General features: G+C 39.0%; 1 protein-coding gene across 1 annotated transcript in view; it reads left to right on the top strand.

Moving 5' to 3' along the window:
* The first annotated feature begins 293 nt into the window (after positions 1 to 293).
* LOC147653262 (uncharacterized) overlaps positions 294 to 26564 on the top strand; it is a 58149-nt gene continuing 31878 nt past the window's right edge. The window contains exon 1 of the mRNA XM_086890418.1: positions 294 to 1199. Coding sequence (XP_086746544.1) covers positions 790 to 1199 — 410 coding nt within the window. The 5' untranslated portion in view covers positions 294 to 789. The remainder of the gene's footprint in view (positions 1200 to 26564) is intronic.

Below are 26564 nucleotides of genomic sequence, written 5' to 3'. Positions count from 1 at the left end.
ACAGGCATACAACTTAAAAGGGAAAAAAAAAAGAAAGTATATTGACAAACTACAATAATAAGAACACCAGAATAAACTTCCAGAAAAACCTTTTCATCCCCTATCTACCCACTATTCCCTTGTTCACATGACAACAGAGACAAAAACCTTGGAACTTTGATGGTTAAAACAGTCCCAATTCTTGCTACAGTCCTTTCACCAGTCTTTGTAGAGAAACAGAAGTTTCTTCCTGTTAATTTATGGAGTTTCTCTCAAGAAAACTATTTTTGTTATAGTTTTCCATTGCTCTAATGTTAGCTGCTCAGAGCTGCTATTATTAGAGTTCACTCTTCCCATTTTCACATCACTCTGAAGTGTGTATGGGCCATGAGTCTAGAGATAGCATTTTTAAGGATAAGTTATTCAAAGGCAAAAAAAAAAAAGTCTTCTTCATCTGTTTCTGTGAGCTTCACCAGAAAACAGTTTTCTCATTGCCTCTCAAGGCTTTTAATCTCCCAGCACTTCACTATACTATAATTACTCTTTACTCAAATTTACACTTTGAACACTATTCCTCTCTAGATCCTCTATCATGAATTAAAGGAGTTCTTTTCAGGACTTCATTGTCCATCTCCATAGTTTTAACAGGGAGATATTTCAGCTTAATTAAAGCATCTTCTTAATTCTCTACCTCTTCTGAAGCTTCTTTTCTTTCCTGTCACTGGTAGTTTATAAAGTCTCTTTTCATGTTGATCACTCTCTCTCTCTCTCTCTGGATAAAAAGATTAATCCGCAAGTCTCATCTGGGTAATGAAAGAGTTAAAATCTTGCCCAGGCTTTTGTAGATGGTTCAGTGATCTCTGCCGAACAGGAGCTGGAGCCGTCTGCGATAGAAAGTTCCTCATGGCTGCTCTGGAGCGTGTAGTCTCTGCTCCAACCCGCCACAAGTCCAGGGCTTCTCTCTCTCTTCACTGGGCAGTTTCTAGTGAATGTAGTTACAGCAAAACCTGCAGCCGAGCCAGAGATCGGCCTGGCCCGGCCCGGGCCCGAGGAAAACCTTCCCCAGGCCCCCCCATCTCCCGGCCGGGAGACGGGGCAGGCCCAGCCCCATCCCCGCCTGGCCGCATGGCCTGGGCAGGGACGGGAGGCCTGGAGCTCCGCCACCCTCCACAGCCAGAAACAAAGAGAGAACCCAGAGAGCTCTGCTTTTACATTTTAAGGTAGGGTTCACAAGTTGATCCCACTTTTCAATGGCCTAAACTGCTGTCAATTCCCAGCAATGACCGATAATTGGTCAGGAGAAAAGACTCCAAGCACTTCCCAGCAACTCCAACTCCCTTAAAGGTAAAGTAACTCCATGACAAGCATGTATAGCATTTGTGGCTAATTCCTTTGTCTTAATTTTGTTAAATAGTAGTGTGATATGATACTGTTGGCCCAAGCAGAGTTACACCATTCATCATTGGGTTTTACAAGGACCCCAAGCTGGAGCAAGCTTTAAAGCCATGGTTCCCTTGCAGCAGCACAATTTTTTTATGTACTCAGGTACTTAGTGCAGTGGCTTAGACTATTTCCTGGTGGCTTTATGAATCCACAGACTGTTCACATCAGGTGAAAAATATAGTAACTGTACTGAATCTTAGTTGTGGGATTAACTTCTAATTTTTTCTTCAATGGAAGATGTTGCAGTTTTTTCAATGCAGCTGAACCCTCTGTAGGATGTACAGCCTTTTATATGCAGATTGCTATAATTATGCTTTGAAATAGTTTTGAATTCTCAGTGGCTTAAAGGAGAACATGAAAGGGCAAATGGTAGGCAGAGCTGAAAGAAATGGAAGTGGCATGTATGTCCATTTAAAATTAGATGTAAGGATGAACAGCTCTTTGTACAGCCACTCCATCTATTGACAAGTTGAAGGATCTTTGCAGCCACAGAGGAAAACTTGGGTGGCACAGGAACACTGCCTGGGGACAGGTTATAAACTTGTTTTTGTTTTTTTAATACCAAAAATTGAGCTGTGCAGAGTAAGGTGGGAGAAGGAGACCTCCAGGAAAGCTGCAACCCACCAGTAATACTCATGTCCTGAAATACCACATATACACATTTTTGAGCACTTCCAGGGATGGTGATTCCACCACTTCTCTGGCTGTTAAAATTCCTGACCACCATTTCCATGAAGAACTTTTTCCTAATACCCAATCTAAACCTCTCCTGGAGCAACTGGAGGCCATTTCCTCTCGTCCTATAAGCCCTTGTTAAGATGGAGGGTTTTTCCTCCATGACAGGCTGAAAGATATGCAATTTTTCTGCCTGGAGAAGAGAAGACCTTCCAGTACCTAGAGAAACTACAAGTGATGTGGAGATAGACTTTTAAAAGGGTATGTAAGGACAAGGGGGAATGGCCTTAAACTGAAAGAAGATAATTTTAAACTAGCTATTAGGAAGAAATTCTTCTCTGTGATGACGATGAGACACTGCAACAAGTTGCTCAGATAAACTGTGGATGCCCCATCCCTGGAAGTTTCAGCACCAGGGTCAGGGAGCTTGTGGCTGTGGGCTGTGCTTGGGACAAGGCACCGGGAGATCCCTGGAACCCCTGAGCAGCTGTGCTGAGTTGTTGTGAATGAAAGTTTGAGCTCTTTTTTGGTGTGTTGGTGCTCAAAGGCAATGAAAGTTGGTTAGAGAGTGGCAATAGGGAATCTGGGCTAATCAGGTGACACCTGGGCTAGAGCTTCCTGTGCTGAGGAGCTGTGTGTGACATGGCCAGAGCATTGTGCTCATGCACTGCAAAGGCTCCCTGTCCTTACACAAGGCTTAAAAACCCCAAACAACCTCCCAAAAAAACACCAACATGCCTCAGTCAAGGGACTGGTGTAGGCTTGGAGCACTGTAGGATGGTATTTTGGAGTGTTACTGTGGATACATTTCCCTTCAAAGCAGTATGAAATATTGAACTTCAGCTCTGGGGTACTTTTTTGGTTGACAAAAGTCAGCCTCTGTTCTCTGCTTATTGGTATGGCTCTAAAAATACTAAAAATCCAGACATAATAAATGATGAAATAAAGCTGAGCAGAAAATAGCTGCTCTAGAGGTAATATTTCCAGAATCTTGTAGTTCTCTATGCATATTGATAAAAGCCATTTTATTTTTTCAAAGGGTGAAGGAGTAGGGGATTTGCTTCAGCTAAAGACAGTCTGAAATCTAAGAATTTACGAAAGTTGCTCTGCCATGGTTGAGTGGTGACGGTTGCGCACAAGCTTTAGAAATATCCCCCATTTTTGTCCAATATCCACAGAAAGCCGCTGCCTTGATCTATCCAGTTTGAAGACTATAACAGAAAGCTTCATTTTCCTCAAGTACTTGAAAATGGATTGTCTCAGTTCAGAGGTTATAAAGAAACAACGAGAGGACTGAACAATGAGAGGACTGACCTAATGCAATGATCCTCATGCATTAGGAGGATTTGGTTGTGCTATAGCTAGATGTGTTTAAATGGTACTAATATTGAATTGTTTGTGGTTTGGAATGGCTTGGAGATGGAATAGATAATTGTGGTAGTTCTGGATATTTGATAATAGTGTAAATACTTTACAGATATAAAGATTGTTACTCTTGGGTGGATGAACCATTTAGAGCACCTCCCCAAACTTTTTTGACTACATGGCTGTAGAAGGAAAAAATGTATGTATTATAAATTATACATATCCACTACTGTGCTACTATGGACATCATAAAACATACACAAAAATAGAAAGGGTAAAATATATGGTAAAGAAGAAACAGTCTTATTAAAAAAAATATTTTATTTATTTTTTTCTGCACACCAGTGGCTTGTCTTGCACAGTCCCTGGGGGAGAATACACCACACTTCAGGGGCCACTGACTTAGAGCATCTTTACAGCTGACCAAGTACAACAACCAATCTCAGTGTGGTAGAAACAAGTAATGGTTCAATTTGAAGTGCTTTTCTTACTGTATAGTTCATTGTCCTATTTCGAACATGCTCGTTTCCTTCTCCATTTTCTCTGTATTCAAATTATTCACTAGATTATCAGCTCCATAAGGTCATATATTTTAATTCAAATTTACTGGCAGTGAGAACTGAATTTGTCTTGGAAATATATAATGAACTTAGTTCCACCCTTTGCTATGATCATTATCTTGCAACTGCTTCTAGAGTTCAAGTTTTGAAAGGCAAGAGAAGTTTTAATGAAGTTTTTACATTGCAGCAATTCCTGAAATATTGGGTATTTGAAGTTTTTTGAAGGCATCTTGAGATCAAGACCTATTAATTTCTGGGAAACTGGACACAAGTTAGTATATTGAAGTTCAGGCATATGTTCTACTTTCATTTCTTTGCTGCTAGCTGTTCTTCTGCAGTGAAAAAAGTTACAAGAACACCAGTATGAACAATGCATTTTCTTCCCTGTAACCAACAAATTTCTGGCACTGGGAAGAGAGACGGAGCTTAGTGAGAAATATGATTTTTCTGGTAAGTTCTCATATCCTGGAATTACTTGGTTTGTCTTCTGATTTTAGTCAAGTAAATTATTTTTAAAAAGTTTTTCTTGGATTAGCACTTCAGAAAATCCTCATGGAAATGAGAAGGAAATAGGTTGTAGGTTTTCATTATGAAAATAAATTCTTGCTCCCAGCAGATGTGTAGTAGCTTCACTCACTCTGTCAAATGAAAGATGAGTAATTAAAAAGGAGTATTTCCATGTTCTGCAGCTCACTGGTTCTATAGCATCACAAAACGCAGCAGTTGTTGTCAGGGTGTGCTTTAGAGGAGTGAAATCAAAAGGGAAGACAGTGCATGTCCCCTCTAACAGGGTGCAGGGATCCTTCAGCCTAGCTCAGGTATCTCCAGCATGAAATCCTGCCCTCAGTGAGGAGTTTTCCTCTTTGCTCCCCAAAACAGACACAAACCAGTGCTGTGGTTGCTGTTTTACCTCTGGGACCTGAACTAGTGTTTTTGCAGGGCAGTACACTGTGCTGACTATTTTTATTGACCTCTTTGAGACCTTTCAACTGATATGTACAAACTGATGTCTACAGACTGTATGGCTCCTGACAGGTTCTGCTCTGTGGAATAACCACTGCAAAGTCTTTATATAGTATGTAGAGCTTGTTAAAAACTGGATTCCAGAATGGAATTCCTGAACAGCAGACCTCTCCAGTCAACTGACAGGGCATACTGACCGAAAAGAAGATATTCATTACACAGGAAAGCAAGGTTCTGATTTAGACAATTATCATGCAATTATCAGGCATTGAGTTCAGGTGGAATTTCAGGGAACAGGTTTGTTGCTTAGTGTTTGGAATAGTGCAGTCAGGGTGACAAATATATTGGTGATCAGGCCAAGAGGAATGTAATATTAAATGTGTAATATTAAATCGTGGCTGCACAGGAAGGGAAACTATCTGATGTTCTGGAAGCTGCTGCACTCTTGCACATATTTTACTTTCCATGGCAAGGAAAGAGGGAGAAATTACTCCTTTCCTAGTGTTCTCAGGCTGAGGAAGGCTCTGGAAGACAAAATGAAGTAGTCAGCTAATGAGAAAGGCAGCAACTGGAAATTCTGCTTTCAGCAGGGAGCTGCTGGCCAAACCCAGCTGCAGGAGGGGGATACAGACTTTAAAGACCTAAGAGAGGTTTGTCTGATGGCTGCTCAACTTGAGAATGTGCTAAAGCTGTTGGGCTAGTAATCAGGACTCTGAGGGACCCCTACCCATATTTCAGGGATGTGAGTAGAGGGAGAGAGGTGTTTCTCCTACCTCAGCACTTTCTTGTTTTGATAACCCACTGGATTAAATTCTTTTTTTTGCCTTGCAAAAGGATATCTGGGAGCATTCTGCTACAATACTGTTCAAGTCTGTGAGCCTGTTCTCTTGAAAGAGGTATAAAAGGATTCGGCAGCCACCCCTCCAAGTTTTGTTGAGCTCAAATCTTGGTATGATCACAGATTTTGTTTCAACACCCATATTTTTATTTTAACACGGAGAAGAAATTTGATTTGGTGAATGGGAGACTATCTCTTTCAATAGCAAACATGTTTTATGGGAAATTTAAGTTAGAGATACTTAACCATTTACTTTTTGTTATGTAGGTGGTTTTGGGTCTTTTGATGCATAAAAATCTTGGCTTTCTTTATTTAAGAAAAAAGACTACTTTTAAATTGCTTACAAATTTCTCTTTTATTCATAGAGGGTAAGATCTGTGAACTTTTCTGATGGAAATAACCTCACTTAATTTGAAAGAAATTGCATTTCATATTGCTGTCTATAAAGCACCTGGTTATTGTTGTTGCATACAATAAAACTGCTTCTTGTAAATCTTTTTCTGTGAAAATGCCTTTAATCTTGCTGGGGAGAAAATTATTTTCCCTAGTGCCCACTTCTTGCTTACTCTCTGTCTTCCTCACTACATTTGTGAGCTCAGATGTAGGTAAACAAGCATCCTATTGGAAGGTTCAAGACGTGATTTAATGATTGCAGCCCTTATCCATCCTTTTAATTGTTGAGACTACTTTATATTTATATTTTGGGGATGCCACACTGATGGCTGTATGGGCTGATATGCTGAATCTCACTCACCAGTGATGTATTTCTTTGAAAAATCAGCACTTGAGAACTGACTGTGCTGATATGAAGGTAGATGTCAAGATTGAAGCTCTTCATTCCTTGCCCTCTTACAACAAAATATGAACAGCTGGGCTGGTAGGTCTCACTTGCAGGGTAATGTCTCCAACAGGCTCAGTCCCAGGGTTTGCAGATAATTAATTTCATAATACATTATGAAGAAATTTTCTGACGGCAATTAGCCTCAAATGCACCCAAGGATTAAGATGCTGACCTGTAGCTCATGGTATGCTGTTCATCCCTTGAACCTCTTTCCATTTCTTACAGATGCTGCAGGAAAAATGGGAAAAGGCTGGATTTGGATGACTGAAGTGAAACCCTGGCAATTTTACTGTTAGACTGATTTTTGTAGGCAGAAGAAACAGATATGAAACCCTCAAGCTGTCCTTATCCATTCTGATCCTTTCTTACTGTTTTTTAGCAACATTAAACTTAGATCTGAGGTCTGGAATCCCTTTCATCTCTCCTATCCTCATTTGCTTTTGACAAACTATCCTTCCTTTCACTTTGACTTGCAAGACTGGATTATCTTTGACATGAGAGCTGTGTCTCTAGTGAGAGGCAAGAGTGGTGAGGCAGGTTCACACACCCCCAGATTCACAAACCAACCTTTCTCTTAAATTGCAGCTGCATAGATTAACCAGGTACCCACTGCAGACTTGCCCAGAAGCATACAAGGTTATGGAATGCCTACAGCTTGCTCAGCTGCACCCTTTTCTACATTGGGATCAATCAGTTTTGTTGATTTTGCTGTATCAGGAAATAAACTGTGATACTTAAGGATTCAGATCCTTGGCAATAATCATGTGAAAGAATTTACATCCCTTTTCATGTGAGAGTTACGTGATTTATTTAGCATGTTTATTCAACTGTTCTCTGAAGAAATCAGACTAAAATGCTGCTTAATAAATTAGGTTCCATGCTAAGGATTGTACAGCACTCAGAAGAGTAGAGGGGACAGAATTCCAGGTGCTCTTTTGAGCACTCCTCATCACATTGAATCTCAATTCACTTGGAGCCTCAGAACCACTACTTGCTTTTCATCCAGGAAATAAAGACTTCCATGTATCTGTTTTGTCAGTCCCTAGGACAGGCACCTACTCTGTGGCTGCTGGGGGTTAAATCACGGTCTATACCAGACTCCCACCAGGATGGTGGCCTTGTTGGTCTTTGCCCTGATTCTTACCTGTAGGCACTTGTCCTTATTGTCATTGACCTCAAGTTCTACAGTGTCAAGAGCATCCCTAACACACAGGGCCACTCCTCCGCCTCTTTTTCCTCTCCCTCTCCCTCTCCCTCTCCCTCTCCCTCTCCCTCTCCCTCTCCCTCTCCCTCTCCCTCTCCCTCTCCCTCTCCCTCTCCCTCTCCCTCTCCCTCTCCCTCTCCCTCTCTTCTGAAGAGCTTGCAGCCATCCAGTGCAGCACTCCAGCTACTTGAGTCATCCCACCACGTTTCTGTGATGGCAACTACATCCCAGCTTTGCTCTTGCACCATGGCCTCCAGATCTTGTTTGTTACCCATACTGCATGCACTGGTATATATGTACCTCAGCTGGCCTGCTGATTTCACCCCTAACTCAGCTTCCCACCCTTGGGCCTGCTTCCACACAGCCCATGTGCAACCCCTTCCCCCTTCAACCTAGTTTAAAGCCTTCTTAATCAACTCATGGGCTAAAATCCTTTTGTCCTTGTTACGCAAATGGAGCCATCTGATTCTAGCAGGCCTACTCCCAAAAAAATTTCCCCATGATCAAAAAACCCAAAATTCTACTGATGACACCAGCTGTTCTTTGATAGTGTGGGTTCTTCTGGTCCTTTCATGATTCATCCCTGCTACTGAGGGGACTGCGCAGGACACCACCAGTGCTCCTGCTCCAACAACCAATTGACCCAGAGCCCTGAAAAGCATTTTAATTATCCTAGTGTCCTTCTTATCAACCTCAGCACAGCCAGCTAAGAGAGGATAATTGTAACAGGGCTGATTATATTACTTAATTATATTACATAACAACAGAATATTATTATATTAATATTTTATTAATATATTAGTATTAATTATAACAACAATGATATGATTTGATTGACTTGATATGGTATTTATTATATTATAGCTAGGAGAGAGCTGGAAGAAAATTATTAAGTGGGGGAGTCCATTCTACTTCTTCCTGTATTGCTATCAGAAGATAATAAGTAGTATCTGCCTGTGGGTCACTTACATTTCTTAATTCCAGGAGCTAGGAGGACTGGAGAAGCCCATCCAGCAACAGTATGTTTTTGAGTGACCTGATACATTGCTTCTGCTTAGGTTAATGGTGGTAATTTGAAGAGTTAATTATTTCAAATAGGGTTTTTTTTGTTTGTTTGTTTGTTTTTTTGTTGGTTTTTTTTTTATGCTACATAATCTTGTAAAATTATGTTTACAAAGATAAAATATATAAAACTTTTTTTTTAAAAAAAAGTTCTTCACTGTGAATATTCCAGACTGACTTTAAGGGAGATGTGCAGAAATCATGAATGATAACCAGAGGAGTGCTAGAGTCCTTTTCATGAGTTTCATTTCATCTGATGAAAAATTAGAAGATAACACTACTGGTATTTTATCAGCTGGATTATGATTAATGAAAAGTGGAAGGAACTAGACCTTCAGAATACTGCTGCTCTTGGAAGGATTAAAAAAGTGGTAAGCTTCATTCCCTGCAGTTTTGACCCTAGACTGTAACTAACAGTACTTGAAAAATAGCAAACAGAAAGAGAAGAAAGCAACAAGAATAACCTGTGCTATTCAATAAGATCATGTGAACTTTCAGGATGCATTTGCACATATAACAATACAATTTTTAAGGAAAAAAAAAAAAAAAGAAAAAGTCTTATTCACAGTTTATTCTGAACTCTCTAGACATCAGAAGAACCTGATCCTGTATAACATTACTTTGTATATTGAATTTGAAGTTCAGTGTTTAATTTCTGGTATAACTTTGGATTATATAATTACTTTGAAATAAGACTTAGCTGAACATGATTTAAGCTGCATCACTTTTGAGGACCAAAAGAGGTTATATCTCAAAAGTATTAAAGATGTGTAGTGGAGCAAAGAAGGCACTAATGTGCTGAGAACAAATATGTATATATCTGACATTACAGAATTGTTATGGAAGGAGAACTGTTGAGAATTTATTTAAGTAATCATAAAACACTTCCTATTCCAGAAAATGTGCTGGACTGGAAAAAGTTGCCAGCTATTTAATATGACAGAACAAAAATCTAGCTGCTGCTGCTGCTGAAAACAGAAGGTGAAAACACAGAATGGATGGGTGATATTTAATGAACAGTAGCTGTGTATTATTGAACATCAGAAAAGGATCTATATAGCCAGATTAAAGACAGATGACCTTTTTAGAGTTTAGTTAACCTTTTGGTCACTTTTGAGAGTTATCACTTAGGAAGATAAAGGTCAAGCTGGAGCTTGGTCTTCATATATTATCTTTTCCTGTGATGAAAGGTATGCCCCCGTTCTGCTTTCTTAAGGAGCTGTAGGAGGAGTTCAGTTTAACAAGAATAGTGTGTGGAATGCTTTTATGTTTTCTTAATCCTTGTCAAAATGATTTTGAAGAGGGAGTCCTTTTGTAGTAAATGGATGGTCCTTGATCTTTAATCTTTTCAGTGTCTTCCTGTTAGTGTAAAATTTTTTTTGTTGAAGAGATCAATGTTTTATATAAATTGATGCATTACTTCAAAATTACTCAAAGTTTCACTAACTAATCTTTGGTTTTGGATGGGAAGAAAGACAAACTACTGTGCCCATGGATTCCAGAATAAACCTCAGCAATTTTATTACAGTAATCTATGGATTAATGGGTGTACAGCCCCCTGATTAGCCAGCTGTATGTGGACATGGCAAACTGATTTACAGCTACTCCAGAGAAGTCCATGGCTAAGCCTTTATTAGGAAATCTGTCTAACAGTTGCTGATTCTCTGACAGGTTATTGGTTTGCTATCATGTGGGGTTTTTTGGTCTTTTTTTCTGTTGTGCTTGTTTTGTTGGGGGGTTTTTTGTCTTGGTTTCTATTAATACTATTTTTTTTATTTGCATACTATAGTCCAGCATTTATGTAAAATTGCAGGCTTACTTCAGACAGCTGTTTGACTAATTTCAGCATTTAGGTCGCTGATAGAGATGGGCAGAACACTTTCTGAATTTTGTTAGGCTGTTTTCATCTACCCTTTTTAGCTGGCATAGGATCAAAAGGAGGTGAAGTTTTGTATCACAGAGGAAACAGATGCATATATGTCTAGGTATCCAAGTATTTGTCTTGGTGGTTTCTATGGAAGTTGAGTAGTTCTCTGGAGAGTGGACTTGATACACTGGGAAGGAGAACTGTGGGTGAGAGATACTGCAGTTGACACTTCTGCTTTTCCTTCTGCCTCTTATGACAGCAGCAGGTAGTGACAGGAGTTTTGAACACGAAGACAACAAGGCATAGAAAATAAAGAACAGTTCTCTAAGTGCAAATAATGAAGTATCTGGCAATGACCAGTTTTTTGTTTTTTTTTTTTCTGAAACTTTAACATTTGCAGTAATCAAAGAAGTCTTATGCTAACATTATTTTTAGTGTATGTCTTATGGAAAGTTTGAATCGAGTAGGAAAAATAACTCTTCCACCAAGCTTCTTGGAGCACTATGCAGGCTGTGGAATTCTGTTACACAAGAAATGGCCAAGTGAAAGTGTTTCTAGGCCAGCTTTTAGAACCATTAGGGTTGGAAAAGACCTCCAAGGTTATTGAGTCCAAACTCTGATCAAACACCACCTTGTCAGCTAAAGCATAGCACTAAGTGCAACATCTAGCTGTTTCTTGAACACTTCTAGGGGTGGTGACTTTACTTTCTGAGCATCCCATTCCAGGGCTTAACCACCCTTTCCATGAAGAAATTCCTCCTGATGTCCAACCTGAACCTCCCCTGGTGCAGCTTGAGGCCATTTCCTCTTGTCCTATTGCTTGTTACCAGGGAGAAGGGGCTGATTTCCACCTTACAACAACCTCCTCTCAGGGAGTTGTAGAGGACAATAAGGTCTCCCCCAGCCTCCTTTTCTCCAGGCTAAACCACTCATTAAGCTCAGCTGCTCCTCACAGGATTTACGCTCTACATCCTCCACCAGCTCTGGTGCTCTTTGGACCTGCTCCAGCACCTCCATATCCTTCTTTAAGTGCGGGGCCCAGAGCTGGGCATGTCACTGTTGAGACCACACCTCGAATACTGGGTACAGAGGGACAATCACTGCCTTGGTTCTGCTGGCCAGACCATTTTTGATACAAAACAGGATGCCATTGGCCTGCTTGGCCACCTGGGCACACCTGGCTCATGATGACTCTGCTGGGGGATACCTACTTCTTCCACCTTGCCCTGCTATAGAAGAGAGTAAATCTCCTCTTCAGCCTCTTTATCCTATGTGCAATTTTGTAGGTTGCTGCTCTCTCTCTCTCTCCTAGTTTTCAGATAGCAAACTAATCTACTTAATCCCCTTCTAAAGAAGATTTTCCCATATCTTTGATTATCCTCACAACATTCTGCACATTTTCTATTTTTTTGATCTTTCTGAAATGGGATTAGTAGATGCAGTATGGGTTCATAAATGTCTGTGCGGTCTTTAGGAGGAATAGCTTGATGCTTTTTGGTTTACTGTTCCTTTCCTAATAATCTGAAACCTTCTATTCGTCTGTTTTTGAATAGTGAGTTAATTCTAGTATTTTTCTTTAGTGGTAACTCCTCAATTTGTTTTTGTGAGGCAGAAATAATTTTTTTCTCCTCAGTCTTTACACTCATCTTCGTCTTCACTCACCTGCTTAAGGTACTGTCCAGTACATCATCCATTACTATCTGTCACAGTAATCCTCAGCTCTTAAACTATAAACTCTATACCCTATTGTCCTTTCTCTTCATGCATCATCTTCTCTCTGCCTCATCTTGATCACTTGAGTGCACTGAACAGTGAAGAAACATATATATTTCAAGGGCTAACTTAGCAGCTGCTTTGAAAGGGCAATTTACTTTTTTCATTAATAAGTGATCAAAAGATAGGAAACGAAGGGTGGGATCTTCTCTCATCTAATTACAACACAGTTTCTTTACGAGCCTTTAATGAGGATTTGTGACAAAAGCTTCTAGGAAACATGAGTATACTTTATTGACAAGATTATCCCTGTGTTCCATGACCCCTTTGAAGGGCTTCAGCTCGAACTGAGAAGTGATTTCTTATCCTAAACAAATCAGTCTTCTTTCCTTGGTTTCTGTTCATGTCTGCTAATATTATTTTTCTTTTTTTTTTTTTTTTAATGGGTTTTTCTTTTTACTTTGCACACAAGGGATGGATTAAAATTTACTGTTCTTTTGAAACCAGTTTTAAAGATTGTTACATGGCAAACAGACACAACTCCCCTTCTGTATGTGCTCTGCAGGTGACAAGTTACAGGATGCAGTTATTCAGCATCACAGTATTCAGATTCCCCTAGGACCATTTGGATGAACAGCTGAGTGGCTGTCTGTCATTTGTCTTTTATGTACGTTTTGTGAATTTGTTCTAAGATGTTTTCTGCTGATAACTGGGTCAGGTGTTCAGATTCAGCTGTGAAATAACAGTGTTGGCAGCGTAGTGAGAATGTGAGTGAATGCTCTGAGGGCTGTGCTGCAATGGCCTGGTTGCTGTGTTTAACATAATCTCTTCCTGTGTGTATATTAAAATACAGACAATCTTGTAAAGCTTTGGCTAGACTTAAATGGGGACTGCCAAGTCCAGAAAATGAATGAGGTTTCCTACACAGGGCAGGGTTTTCTCCTCTTGGCTGTTAGGCTGGACTGTCTCTGGCTGCTCTGACCGTGTGAAGTGATGTGAACCAACTGGGATAGACATACAGAGTGAACTGGGAGGAGCTGAGAACCTCATGTGCATGCTTGAAGCATATCAATGCACCTTTTGTCCTTTTGTTTATTTTGGTTTAATTTTAATCTGATTCCATGGGCTGGATATCTGCTTGGCAAGAGTATAAGGGGTGCTTTGATTTAGGTTACCCCAAAAGGAACCCAGGGTCCACCCCACTATGCAAACTTAAGAACAGTAAATATGTATGTTAGAAAGCTTTTTTAAAGCATGTTTCAAATATGCTGATCCCTAAATGTTGAAGCAACTGCTGTTCTGATAAATACTGTGTAAGATCTGCTTCAGTCCTTGGCAAGGCAGGACAGACTGACCCTGAGATTAGCTCAGTTGGTTAGAGAATGGTGCTAATAGTGAATGCCAAGATTGTGGGATTGATCCCTGCCTAGGACACTCATGTTAGAGGTAGAGGAGCCCTCTGGGTCCCTTCTAACTCAGTGTTCGGTGACAGTGGAGGAGTTTGAGGAATTTTCCAATAACTGTGTTTCTTCATGTATCTGTTCTTCCGGTGTGTGTGAAAGAATGGCTCAGATTCTGCTTTCCCATGGTACCCAAAGCGGGGTGAAGATTTTTTCACAAAGCTATGGCTGAAGTCTTATTACAGAAAGACCAATAAAAACTGGCTTCCTATAAGAGGAATTGTCCATTATAAAGCTTCTATTAATATGGAGTGATCACAGACTTAATATTGAAACTGCCTAGGCTGAAATTCAAAGATTTGTCCAAGTAAGAGATTCCATAGTGGACATTTATATGTTTTTATTTATAAATTCTGTTGAATGGTGTGTCCTTTTGATTCTACATATTTGCTACTGTGATTTTGGAATATAGTCTGTGCAGGCCTTTTTTAAGAAGTTTTTGTAATGCCATTCAAAGAGACTCCTTTTACTCCTAGAAAATATAAAGTAAGAACAATTCCACTGGTTACATCAGTTCTTTGTTACTTGGCTTTTTTTCTTTGGTTAGAAAAGCAATAAAGTTATGAATCTCTCATAATAATGGAAAGGTCTGGAACAATTTGCATCAACTGTTCTTCAAAATTAGAAAAGAGTAGATGCACATAAATTACGGACTGTTGTGCCAGACTTCAAATTGATGGAAATTAACTTTGACAAGTCTTTAGTTGCACAAAGCAGGATTTACTATGGAAATTTGAGCAGACATTTAAATCCATAGCATGTTTTTGAGGTGCCACTCACACATATTGTTTTATCTTTAAGTGTTTCTTGTTTGAACAAGAATAGGATGTGAAAATATCTCTCACAGTTTTGTCCTAATTCCTGCCTTTAGAGGTCTTTATGCTTTCTTGATTCTCTGTTCTGTATTTTCTGTATTTATTTGATGACACAGGAAAAATAAAGCATTGCTAAACATGTCTAGCCCATAAAATGAGATTGACCTCTTTGTAACTTGAAGTCCAGCACAAAAAGTTATGCAAGTAAGTTGATGGTGACTTTTTCTGGACTGGCAATGAAAACGAATGGGGTACATTCTAAAGTGCTGATGTAGAAGATTACATGAAATAAACAGAACAAAAAAAAAATCCCCAAAGGAATGCATGCTGATAATTGCATATTAAAACCCTGCATAAGTCAATATTTGAAAAGATTTTATAAAATAAAATACTCTGTACTTCATGGCTTGTAGAGATAAGTGCAGCACTTTAAATTGCAGAAATGTAAGCAGAGTTTTTTGTGTAAGATTAAAAAAAAAAAGGCTTCTAATATCTAACGGCCACAAAGGCCTCCTGGCATAACCAGGACACAGCTGGAACAAGTGGTTGAGTTCCATGTGTTGTTGTTTTCCAAACACACTCAACCTCAGAACAGTACATGCTACTGCTTGTGTTGCTGCAGTGTACTCAAGGACTTTTAACTGGATATGTGAATGTGGATATTTGCTAATAAGCTGATAGGTTTATGTCAGGTAAGGAGATTTTCTTGGAGAAAAAGTAATTTTAACTACAAAGGATTGACATAGTACTTGTAATAGTATGCAGTGTTTTCCACACTTCCACAGTACCTTGAAATGGGATTTAAGCACTTCATCAGAAAAGAAGTCTATCTCATTATCTAATTGCATTTTTTGTGTCACTAGCTCTAGTCACATGCAAAGATTCAGAAATAACTTGTTTTAGTAGATATCTGACAGTGCTGGTCTTAACAGATTTTTGTCTATTAATGTTGGTCTGAATTAGGAGTGTCTTTAAATAAAACATCTGGATCTTAATGAATGTTGAGCAGATTGATGCCCTTTATCTATCCTTTGACCTTAATCCTTATAACTCATCGGTGTGTCTAAGCCAGAAATTCACATTAAGTCACTTATTCTGTCTTTCCCTTTTCTTTGGAATTTGAGTGAAATAGGGTAAATAATGTATGATACAATTTTTCCTGTGTAGACAGCTCCTCCCCTCTTCCCCTGACTTTTCACATCATCATTATCAGTTTAACACTTTATTAATAAAAGACAGTCTAGTCTTTCCAAAAGAGAAGATATTATGGAGAATAATGGGAAAGTAGGGTAATGAAACAGTTCTTACTATATTTGTTGGAAATTACATTAATTATGTTGGTGTAAGGCCCTCAAAAACTCACTTGATGGAACTCTTAAAAGGGCTTACAGCTTTTCATGTACTCTGTGTTAGACACATGAGAAATACTGACTGAAAGAAGCAACAAAACTTTACTGGCAAACTTGAGATAATCAGAGAACTTGACAAAGGTTTAGAGGAGCATTCAATCAACATAAAACACTTCAGGAAGCATAAACTTTACCCTGTGCAATTTAACAAACTCCAAGCACATCCAATTTTGAGTTACTGAAAACTCTGAGAAGAGGGAATTAGAAGAAGAAAGACAGAAAATGTACAGAGAAGAACAAATATAGTGATCACTCCTTCCAGCAATTCCAGCAGTGTTCAGCTGAGAGAAATTCCAAGAGCAAGTAGAGTCAAGACATGCGCTTGCCTCATGTTTTGGGTTAAGTACCCTTTGGCCTTCCTGGGCCCTTCCCCCAGGTGGGATTTTGGGTCACCTGGCCACTGGATTGGGGCTCCAGAGGTGGGTGTGGACCCTTTCCTCTGCTGTGCCAGGGATTGGCAGCTACTGCAGGGCTGGGATACAGGATCTGTGGGTGTGGAGCATGGTACTGCCTCACCAGACCTGAGCTGACACTTTACCCCACACATGCACCCAAAATGTTCTGAGATGGCAATCTCCTCCAATCTCTCACAGCTGGACTTGGCAGGAGTAGGGAATAGTTGTTTTCATGAAACTTAGTTTGACTAAAATTATTTTTGAATCAAGGCCATCAAATCTATTACCAAGCTTAACCTTTGAATTGTCGCTATTTGCCAAATAGCAGGTGGGATTTAGGTTAAACTGACTTCTATCAAAGAAGTGTCAGTGTTTATTAAAATTGCTTGGAAAACAAGATTCCCTAAATGTTTTAATTTATTGCTACAAGGATAAGCTTGCCTCAAACATTTTTCTACATGCTGAGAGATACATGGAATACTGCAAAAGAGATCATCAGCTGCCTTATGACAGCAGTTGTTTCATTATCTGGCTCCTGATTCAAGTCTCCCCATGAAGTACTTCACTCAATGCTATTACATCCTACGGTGTTTGCTCAGTGTCACATTCTGACTATGAAAGATGTGATTTGCATAAGCAAAACTTAATTTAAAATTCTCTCTTGCCTAGAGTCTTGGTAAGTGACTTTGCACTTTAAATTCTGACTGCTGTTCCTACCTGAAGATATTGTAGGCCTAAAGCCTGCCAATTCCTGATGTGCTCAGCTGTGATGACTGGCAAGAGCTCTATGGAAGAGCAAGTGCATAAATAAATTTGTCGGCTCCATTGCTGAATCCACGTGTCCGTGAGGATCTCTCTGCAGGAATGAGACTCTGACACTTGAAGCTTCCTTTGCACTTGGAGTGGGAATGGCCAATGGGAAAGGGGGCCAATGCATTTAACATCTCAACATACTACATCTCAGCTGGCAGGCACCTCTTCTTGAGATGGTAGGAATTATAAGAGTGATTTGGTGGTTAATTATAACGATATTAATCAAGAACAGTTCTAAAGATGTAGACAGCCATTTGGACTTTTCAAACATATATTTTTACAAAAGAATCTCAAACCCAAGTCCAGCCACAAACCCGAAGGTGGACACACACTGAGGGCTAGCTCCATACCCTAAGTTTTTTCAATGGCTTCATAGTTTTCATCCTTGAAAAAGAGCAGCTGCCAGTAACTTAGTGTCATACTTCTCATGTCTTCACACACTCCTTTGCTTCCTGTGAATTGTTGCAGATGTAACAAGCTAGATGTGTAGTGTATTTTTGCAGAAATTTAAATAAATTCTGGGTTGCGAGAAGCAAATCCAAGGTCAGACATGTTCCTTCCTAAATTGTACTTTACACATTGCTCATCTAAAGCCAACCTCAGCACTTCTGAAAGTTTAATTCTTTGGTTTTGGAATGGGTAGTCCATGACGCAGCTGGAAATGTATCTTGTTAAGATCTTGTTAGCCTTTTCTTAATCTCTAAAATCATTTTGTAAGACAACAGGATATATCACTGCAGCATGACACTGCAGTTCCTAGGGCCCATGTCTGGGCTGTGTCTAGTGAGTAAATCTGAGATTGCACAGCTTGGGGTCTGCTGTAGACAGAAATTATGAGGGCTTGGATGCCATGTCTCCAGGGCAGATTTCTTTGGGGCAAATCCAAGACCCAGGTATTCTGAATCCACAGGAAAAAGAAGCCATATGGAACTGAATTCGAATCTGACTGCATAAAATGACGCTTCACTCAAACAAGGGAGTTTTTTCATTTCAGGTTCTTCCAGTGATGAGCAGAATTGAATGTTAATGCCATAAATTTCTATAGCTTTCCTTAGTCATTCAAGTCCTGGTTTGTTTTGCCGTGATCTGGGAAGGGTAGAGAAAATATCCCTTGATTAATTTAAAGGTGTCAATAGAAGGGATATGATTTTACCAGGTTGGGAAGTATGCTTACCAAAGCCTTTCCCGTGTCTCCTTTATAAAAGTGCTTTTCTGCATCCAGGTCTCTGGAGATGTGGCTACCTTTTTTGCATTCACAACCCTATTCTTGGTTTTGTTTTTATTTTAAACAAAAAGAAAATCCAATTTGGCTTTTAAAATCCCCCATTAATCACAATAATTTTTTTTTTTGACTGCAATAAGTAGTTCTGTCTGTGGCTGCTAACTGGTGAACCTTGGAGAATCCAAGTGCTGGAATAGTTAACATTCGCCTTCCCACTTCATTCCTGTTGTCAATCTACTCTCCAAGGCATAATGGACAAATGTATGTACTTCATTATACAGTGTGGAGGTTTGTTTTCAATTATCAGTTAAGTTGGCTTCATGTGAGGGAGCTGCAATATGAAATGGCGATTTTCATTTTTCCCCCTCTCCGGTAGGTAGGCAGCAGGGGAGTGTGTGGGAATTCAGGTTTGGCAACTGCAAGCTAAGGGAGTAAGATTTACCAGAGTTTTCCTCTGGGTGCCCTGTTGAGTTAAGGGATGACTGCTGACCATGCTGGCACACAGAGTGCTTGTTCACCTGAGCTGCTGGGGCAACGATCAGCAAACTCATGCGGCTGTGAGGGCTTGTGCAGGAAAGGTTACCTGAATGCATGGAGCTCAGGCTTGGGCAACAAGCACTCGTGTGTGGCACACACTCAAAGCCTTGGGGGTTTTGTGTGATTGTGTACTGCTGCATGTAAAAGTATGCTTATTTGGTGTAAGAGCTTCTCTTCACTGAGATGGCCCTAAGTGTCATACAGGCTTTAAAAGCTGTTGCCTCTTTAAAAGCTGTGCTAGGATTTACCGAAACCTGAGTTGATTTTCCATGCCAAACACTTTTGCAGAATCCCAAACAACACTCATAGGAAGCAAGGGAAAAGCTCAGTTAGTGTGTGGGTTTTTCCCACACTTGTAGCACAATTAAAGGTATGACCCCAAGAGTTCAGTGGTCAGAACTGGACAAGTGTGTGGGCAAAAGCTTTTATCTCACCTGGCTTCTCAGTGTATTACTTATGACAGTGATTTATGTCCCTCCTTTCAATTTCCTAGGAAAAATGAGATGATTGTGGGTGAGTTTATGTTTATGAGTAAAATACAAGATTTACATTTCTACCAAGGTGTGGGCTACAGCAATGCTCACCTGGCTGGATCAGTAGTTGGGGAGGCTGTGTGTTGTTTTTATATCAGTTGCTACAATCTTGCAACATATTACCCATTACCAAAGAATTTATCTGAAAAAAGTAAATAGCTGAGGCAGGGTTCTTATGGTTCATCAGCTGGTTAAATATATCCAAACTGGCATCTAATATCCAAACTTGTATCTAAGCATGAAAGAACACTGGATACAGTCAGGATTTTGGGGACCTGGCAACAGCTCCTGACCTACACACCTCCCCTCCACCTGGTGTGTGTGCAGGTGGAAAAGAAAAAATTCTGATTTTTTCCTGCTAACAGCTTACTTTGAAACTAGTTTTATTTTGTGGCTTCCCAAACAGTGAGGTGAGTAAAGTATATAAGAAACAAATGCAAATTCTGTGCAGTATGGAGGTAGTTCACGTTGGATCTCTAATATACCATAAGATCAGAATACCAAAAACTGAAGCAGTAACATTATGGGCTCTATGGTCTGCTAGAGAGCTTGTTTGGATGGTATAAAAAAACAAACATCTCCATATTCATAATTTTCTGAAGTTTTATTTTAAAGTATCTTTGTATTTCTAAAACAGCATATTTCAAACATTTTCAAACATTTTCAAATTGTTAATTTTTTGTCTTTTAATGGTACTCTGGGTGGTTTTTATACTCTCAAAGATGATAGATGGGAGGGAAAACAGCATCGGTTCATTTATTAAATAAGTTTTTTCAGCCTTGGCACACTTTTTTATTACATGTAACTTTCTTTTGTAACCCTTTTTTCTGGTGATGGAAGGCATGGTGAGGTATAAAAAATACTTGCTGGAAGGTGGACTGTTTCTGGCAATATCTTCTCCAGCCTCACTATGCATCATTCAGTGCCCTAATCTTATCCATCTGAGACTGCTTCAGGCTCTGAAAGACAAAAACATAATGTTGATTAAACCTGAAATCTGTATACAATTAATTATTGGATGTTTGCTTATGCTGGAAATAATTTTGTGCATAGATCTGCATGGCAAATCTTATATCCTTTATTCTTCAATTACTGCTTTACCAAGGTAAGTGTCTGCACTGATTACTCTATATTTGCAGTTGGGATTTTAAAAATTGAACAAGATTTTAAAGAGTAACAACTCTTGAACAAAGAGAATATAAGAATGGAAAATACCTCTTTAGAGAGCAGGACTGCAGTCTGATATATGGCATGCTTCCCAGGGGAGTGAAAGTCATGTCGAGGTTTTGGGCAATATTTTGGGGCTGGTTTGTTCTCTTCTATCAAGAGAGATAGGTTATGTTGTAACCAAAGAGGTAGAATGTGATATATTTTTCACCATGCTGAGAGGCAGGCCAAGTGCCATGAATTGCTTCAGCCTGAATTGCAAAATGCTGCTGTCATGTCAGGGGCCCTATACAGAGAAACGTGGTGTATAATTTTTGCATGTGGCTATGTGGAATAGACTATGAAAGAAGGGAGCTGGGAACAGGTTTTGGTCAGTTGTCCAGTGCATTTATGAGCTAGAGGGTTTTTAGTTACACTGAGTTATTCATGCCAGAGTAGCAAAGCTGTTGTGTGTATTGGATCACAGAGAGGGATTTGAGAACAGCAGAAATGATTAATCCTTGTGTGTTCTAAATTCTTTCCCAAAGAAGATGGGACTCAGTGTAAATGTCAGGAATCAGATCTGGAGAGGGTGACACGGATATTGTGACATGGTATATTGCCTTTCTTTAAACACAACCTTGTGTTTAACAAACTGAGATTTCTCAGTTGAGGCACCTGCGTGTTTGCTGTGCCAGTGGAGAAGCCTGGCGAAGGCTTTTTACCCCAGTCAATGGTTTACAGTGCAACCCAGTCCTCTAGACTGCAAAGCAGTAAGTTCTGCTGTGGGGAAATACTTCCATGCAAATAAACTCTTGAAGGGGAAGAATTGAGATTTTTAATAACTTTTTGCACATTTTAAGATATAACTGTGGCTGCCTGGAGTCACAACTGCAGCAGTTCATTTTTTACTCAGTAACTGGTTTGTTAAAGCAAGTACTGGAGCTGTGGCAATGCTGGGCTCAGTTCTCTTCACCTGAGGCTAGTCAAACCACCACCTCTCAGGAGAATTTTACCTGTGACTTCTGTGAGGTTCATGCTCTGGAGCTATTGTGCTCTAAATGAAATCTGGATTCCTTTGAGATGGCAGAGGTGAGAACGGTTTGAGGCTTCTCCTGGAATATCATAAAGCACTTTTCATTGTGAGAAGGTTTTGTCTTTGGGCTTTGACTGTTAGGAAGTCCTTTCTTTTTTCCACATTATTCCTTGTTTCAATATTTAGAAAGAGAAGAAGCTTCAAAAGGAAAGTTGGAGACTTGGTTTGGTATTTTCTCCTTAGTATGTGGCTTGGCTCCTAGCTCGGCACACGTAGCAATCATTTATTATCAATAACAGTTACTGTTCTGTGTAATGGTCCTATAATTAATTACACTACTTTAACAAATCTTTTTAATTAAGCTTGCTTTTCACATGGTGTAGCAAAACAAAAAAAAGGCCTCTTACTGTGTTGCAGGCTTTGTACTGACTTGTTTGTGTGCTCTTTTGTGGGCAGATCAGAGGCAGCATACAGAATGGTACTGGAGAGACATGATCTTGAACAGATGTTTTGTTAATAGAATTCCTTTGAGATGTGCTTGGCAAGGCTGTGTGACATGTCTTATTGTCCAGCAGGGTTCATGAATGTGCCTCAATGGGCAAATGTGTGTTTATTACATTTTTATGTTTGCCTGACGTAGCGGTTCCAGACAACAGACAGTAACAGAGTGCCTCCAAGGCTATGGCTGTGATGTTCTTCTGGTTTTTAGATATGAGCATTTTTTTGTCCTGTTTCAAGTGAATACAGGGGCCCATGATGTGTGGGAGTTACTTTTTTTTTTCTATTTCTTCTCTGATTTAATTTTAAGTTGCATGTCTGAAGTCAAAGGCACTTGAAATTGCTCCCTCACTTTAACAGCAACTTTATTCAGTAATTCTTCTAACCAGCATACCTTGTTTAGAGCTTGGTAAAAACTGGCCTTACTTGCTTTTTTGAGGTATAGTGCAATATAGAAATAACAAAACTGGTTTTAAACATGTTATACTTAGAATAGTTTAGTATTGGAAAACAGCTGTGTGCAAACTGTTATATTTTAGAGGTCTAAAAGATAAACTGGTCCACTGTTACTACCTTCTTGTAGAAATATGATGGTTGTTAACTTGGGAGATGTAACAACATAAAAATATGCATTTACTATTTTTATCTTGGATTCAAAACAAAAATAGGTGTACATGCTCTACGTGTATGCTTTCAGCACAAATATAAATGAGTCTGACAGAGGTGGAAGCCTGACTGTGTAAAGAAGGATCTTGGCACTCAATGCAGGTTTCCCTTTGGTGCCAGATAAGGAGGAATGAATAACCACAAAAAATTCTCTCTCATCAGAAGAAGATGAGAGAGAATCAGCTGATAGAGGTTCAGCTGTTCCTGTCAGGTAGGCAGGGGCTGGTATGTTTGGTCCTGTTGGCTTTAGAAGGTAGTACATGAGGAGGGAGCAAAGGAAGCTTTATGTTATTCTAAAAGGTACATTATGTAAAAGAAATTAAAAAATAACTCAAGGTGGGATGCAAATTTGCAATGTAGATGTTTAGAAATATTTTTCATGATTTAGTACAGAAAAATCATCACTTAAACATATTTTGATATGACTGTTTATCTGGAAAATATTTTAATGCTCTTAAAGGATAATTTACCTGTCAATTTTGCTACACTTTGGTGTGTTAATTAGTGGCTGTAAGGAAAATACTAAAGCACAAGAGTTGGGCAGGGGGGAGGGCATTAGAAAGTGGTGTGTAAGCTCCAGAAGAAATAGGTTATTTCTGAAAAATTGGAATACTTCAGAATTAGCATATCTTTTACATGTTTGATTCAGTTTCTCAGAGAATGGAATGCAGTCAATCCCGAGTGTCTCTCTCGGGACTGAGTCAAAGTGGGTAGTTGATCAAGGTGGTGCGAAGTATGAAAGTTGCCTTAGCTCAGATGAAGTTAGAACTTTTCACAGTAATGGGGTTTGATATTTTTTTCAAATAAGTCACTGCTATAAGCTCCTGTTTTTGAAAGTCTAATGTAAGCCTCTCTTGAAAGTTTTAATAGCATTTTAGTGCTCCATTTGCACAAGACCTTTTTCTGCCAGTCAAAAATGTTGTGAGTTTGCACACAACAAAAATGTGGTTTGCTCTTCCAAGAGACTGAAGAGTAACCAAGCTCAGATGAATTCCTCTTGTATTACACTGGTAATTCAGGAACTTGGAAGATTGTCTTATTGCATTAACATCTCTGTTTGTCACTCTGCCTTTGGGCAGAGATTTTTTTGTAGGAAGAGCTAGAAAAAGTGGGATTTCTTTAATTTCTTGCTTCCTTCTTTGATGTCTGAGCTTAAGAAAAAAGACTACCTGAAAGGAATTATTTTTTTTGAGGTTTGGAAGCTTCTTCCTCCTTCAAACATTTTGATTTTTGTTGTTCTTCGGAGCATGGTGGGCACCTACAAGAGTTCCACAAGGAGTTCAGAAGAGAACTTGGATTTGTTTTCACTTGCTCCATTTGCCCACCAATGTTGCATCCTTGTGTCCTCCTCCTGCTATATAAATACAGTGCTTCTGACCTGATTCTAAAGCCCCTACTTCTTTCATTTGTTGCGAGATAGGAAGATTAATTATTGTACTTTTCTTTAATAACAGTTTTTCATATGCAAATTTTCACATACAAGTTTATGCTTGATTTATTTTGCTGTTTAAAAAGTCACAGTTTTTTTGTTTTCAGAGAAGAAAATCAAGAAGTCACTTTCATTTCACATGCATGTTTTTATTAAAGAATTGTTGGCAAAAAGACAAAACTAGGCCTTGGAAGAGGTTTGAGCCTCCAGTGACTTAGAGAATCCCACTTCCTCCTCTTCTGCTGCTGTCTGAATCTCTTGCAGTATGGTTTCTTTCTGCAGCCTAGAGCTTGCTGATACTGATACTAGAAATGTTGCTGACTTTTACTTTCTTGGACTGAGCTTTAGTTTTATTACTTATCTGTAACAGATGTGATATGGGCTAAATGATGCCAAAATCCTTTTTTTGATTCTTTTTTTTTTTTTTTTTTTTTTTTTGATTTATCATAGTGCATTTTCTTTGTAGTACAGCTGGAAATTTTCCTTATAAATAATTAAATTTATCTTATATAATAGCTTTCTCAAAATCTTTTAAAATATAAAAATCATATATGCAAACTTTATAAATCATATCTCCTGCTGATTTAGTGATCATTTCTTGAAACATGCCACTAGATTTTAAAATATCTTGATCTGTAAATGTTTTTAATTTATCTCCTTTTTCAGAGTGATCAGTGACCCAAAATCAAGTTCTACTTTCTTTTAGATTGGGCTTCATAAAACACTTATTCCACTCTTCATTTCCTTTTGTTCCCTCAGTTCTTCTCCAAATAAATATTATCAAATGATTCAATAATGTTATCATATGATTTACCTCACCTACAATGCCAATTATGTCAAACATACAATATTTCAAACTTGGACAGATACAGTGATTTTCTTATAATTAGATATATGGACATATTATGGAATGCTTGAAGGAAAGATTTATGAATTTAATGAATTTAATGAATTTAGACTTTAAAAAGCTAATGTCTATACCCCTTCTCTACCTTTATACCCAGTGCTCAACTACTTGCTTTCATCTATTTCCTGGTCTGTTTCTCTCTTGGGATAAGAGTCTTCTCAAAGAAATTTTTTCCCATTTGAAAGAAAAGGTCAAAAGAATCTCCAAATTCTTCTCTTTTCTCTGTAGGTTTGTGTGATACCTCCATATATCAGCAGAAGATACTTGCCAGCTTACTCTGGCAACCTCACTTCTGTTTTTCTTATTTCCACAGACTGGGCACCATTTTGTTGCCTTTGGTCTTATACTGGTAACTCTTAGTCTTCTAATTGAAGTGCCCATAAGAGCTGCTCCTAAGAAGCTCTAGGATAATATCCCTGTTTGTCCAGGCAGGATGCCTCCAGGTATACCTTCTGTAGCTTTTAATTTCCTTCTGTAGACACACCATTCCCAAAATACTTTAAACAATTGATGCAACAATTGAAATATAATTCTGGATATCTTTATATGCCTCTTCATTTATGTCTTCATATTTAATTTAATTATAAATCATTTGTTTGTCAATTTCTGTTTCCCTTGTGTCACCTCTTTGTAACAGCTGCAGACAAGAAAAGGAACAATGCTAGATTAATTAATTTCCTAAAGCTTTTTCTTTTCTTGGATGCTACTTGATATTGACGTGCTCCTTGGCAGTATTAATATTTTCCTTTTCAAGCCTGTATTTCATGCACCGAAAAACCCACCACACAATCCCCTGCTATTTGACTAGAAAATAAAATCCACTGCTTCCAGGGCAGAAATGGATGAGTAAATCTTTTCCAGGGAGATATGGATAAGTAAATCATTTCCAAAGATAAAGCTGAAGGATCCATCGTATGTACTCAGCCTGACTTCTGCTCCATGTGTTTGTCTCCTCAACAACCTTCCTTTACAAACGGCATTGAAGAAGTACAGTACTTGGTATGCTCAGAAAATAATAGATTAGCAAGTGAAAATCAAATTTCTGCATCTGAACAGAGACCTAAATTCTCATGCTTAATTCTTTCAACATGAGCACATCCATCTCCCTGACCTGGGCTTTCAGGAAACTAAAATCCCTTCCATGCATTTGTGATAGAAACTAACTGACCTTGCTAAGAGTCCCTCCAC

This window comes from Cyanistes caeruleus, chromosome 5 (assembly GCF_971803275.1).
Source record: "Cyanistes caeruleus chromosome 5, bCyaCae1.hap1.1, whole genome shotgun sequence".
Lineage (NCBI taxonomy): Eukaryota > Metazoa > Chordata > Aves > Passeriformes > Paridae > Cyanistes > Cyanistes caeruleus.
This window is presented reverse-complemented; position numbering and strand designations above follow the sequence as displayed.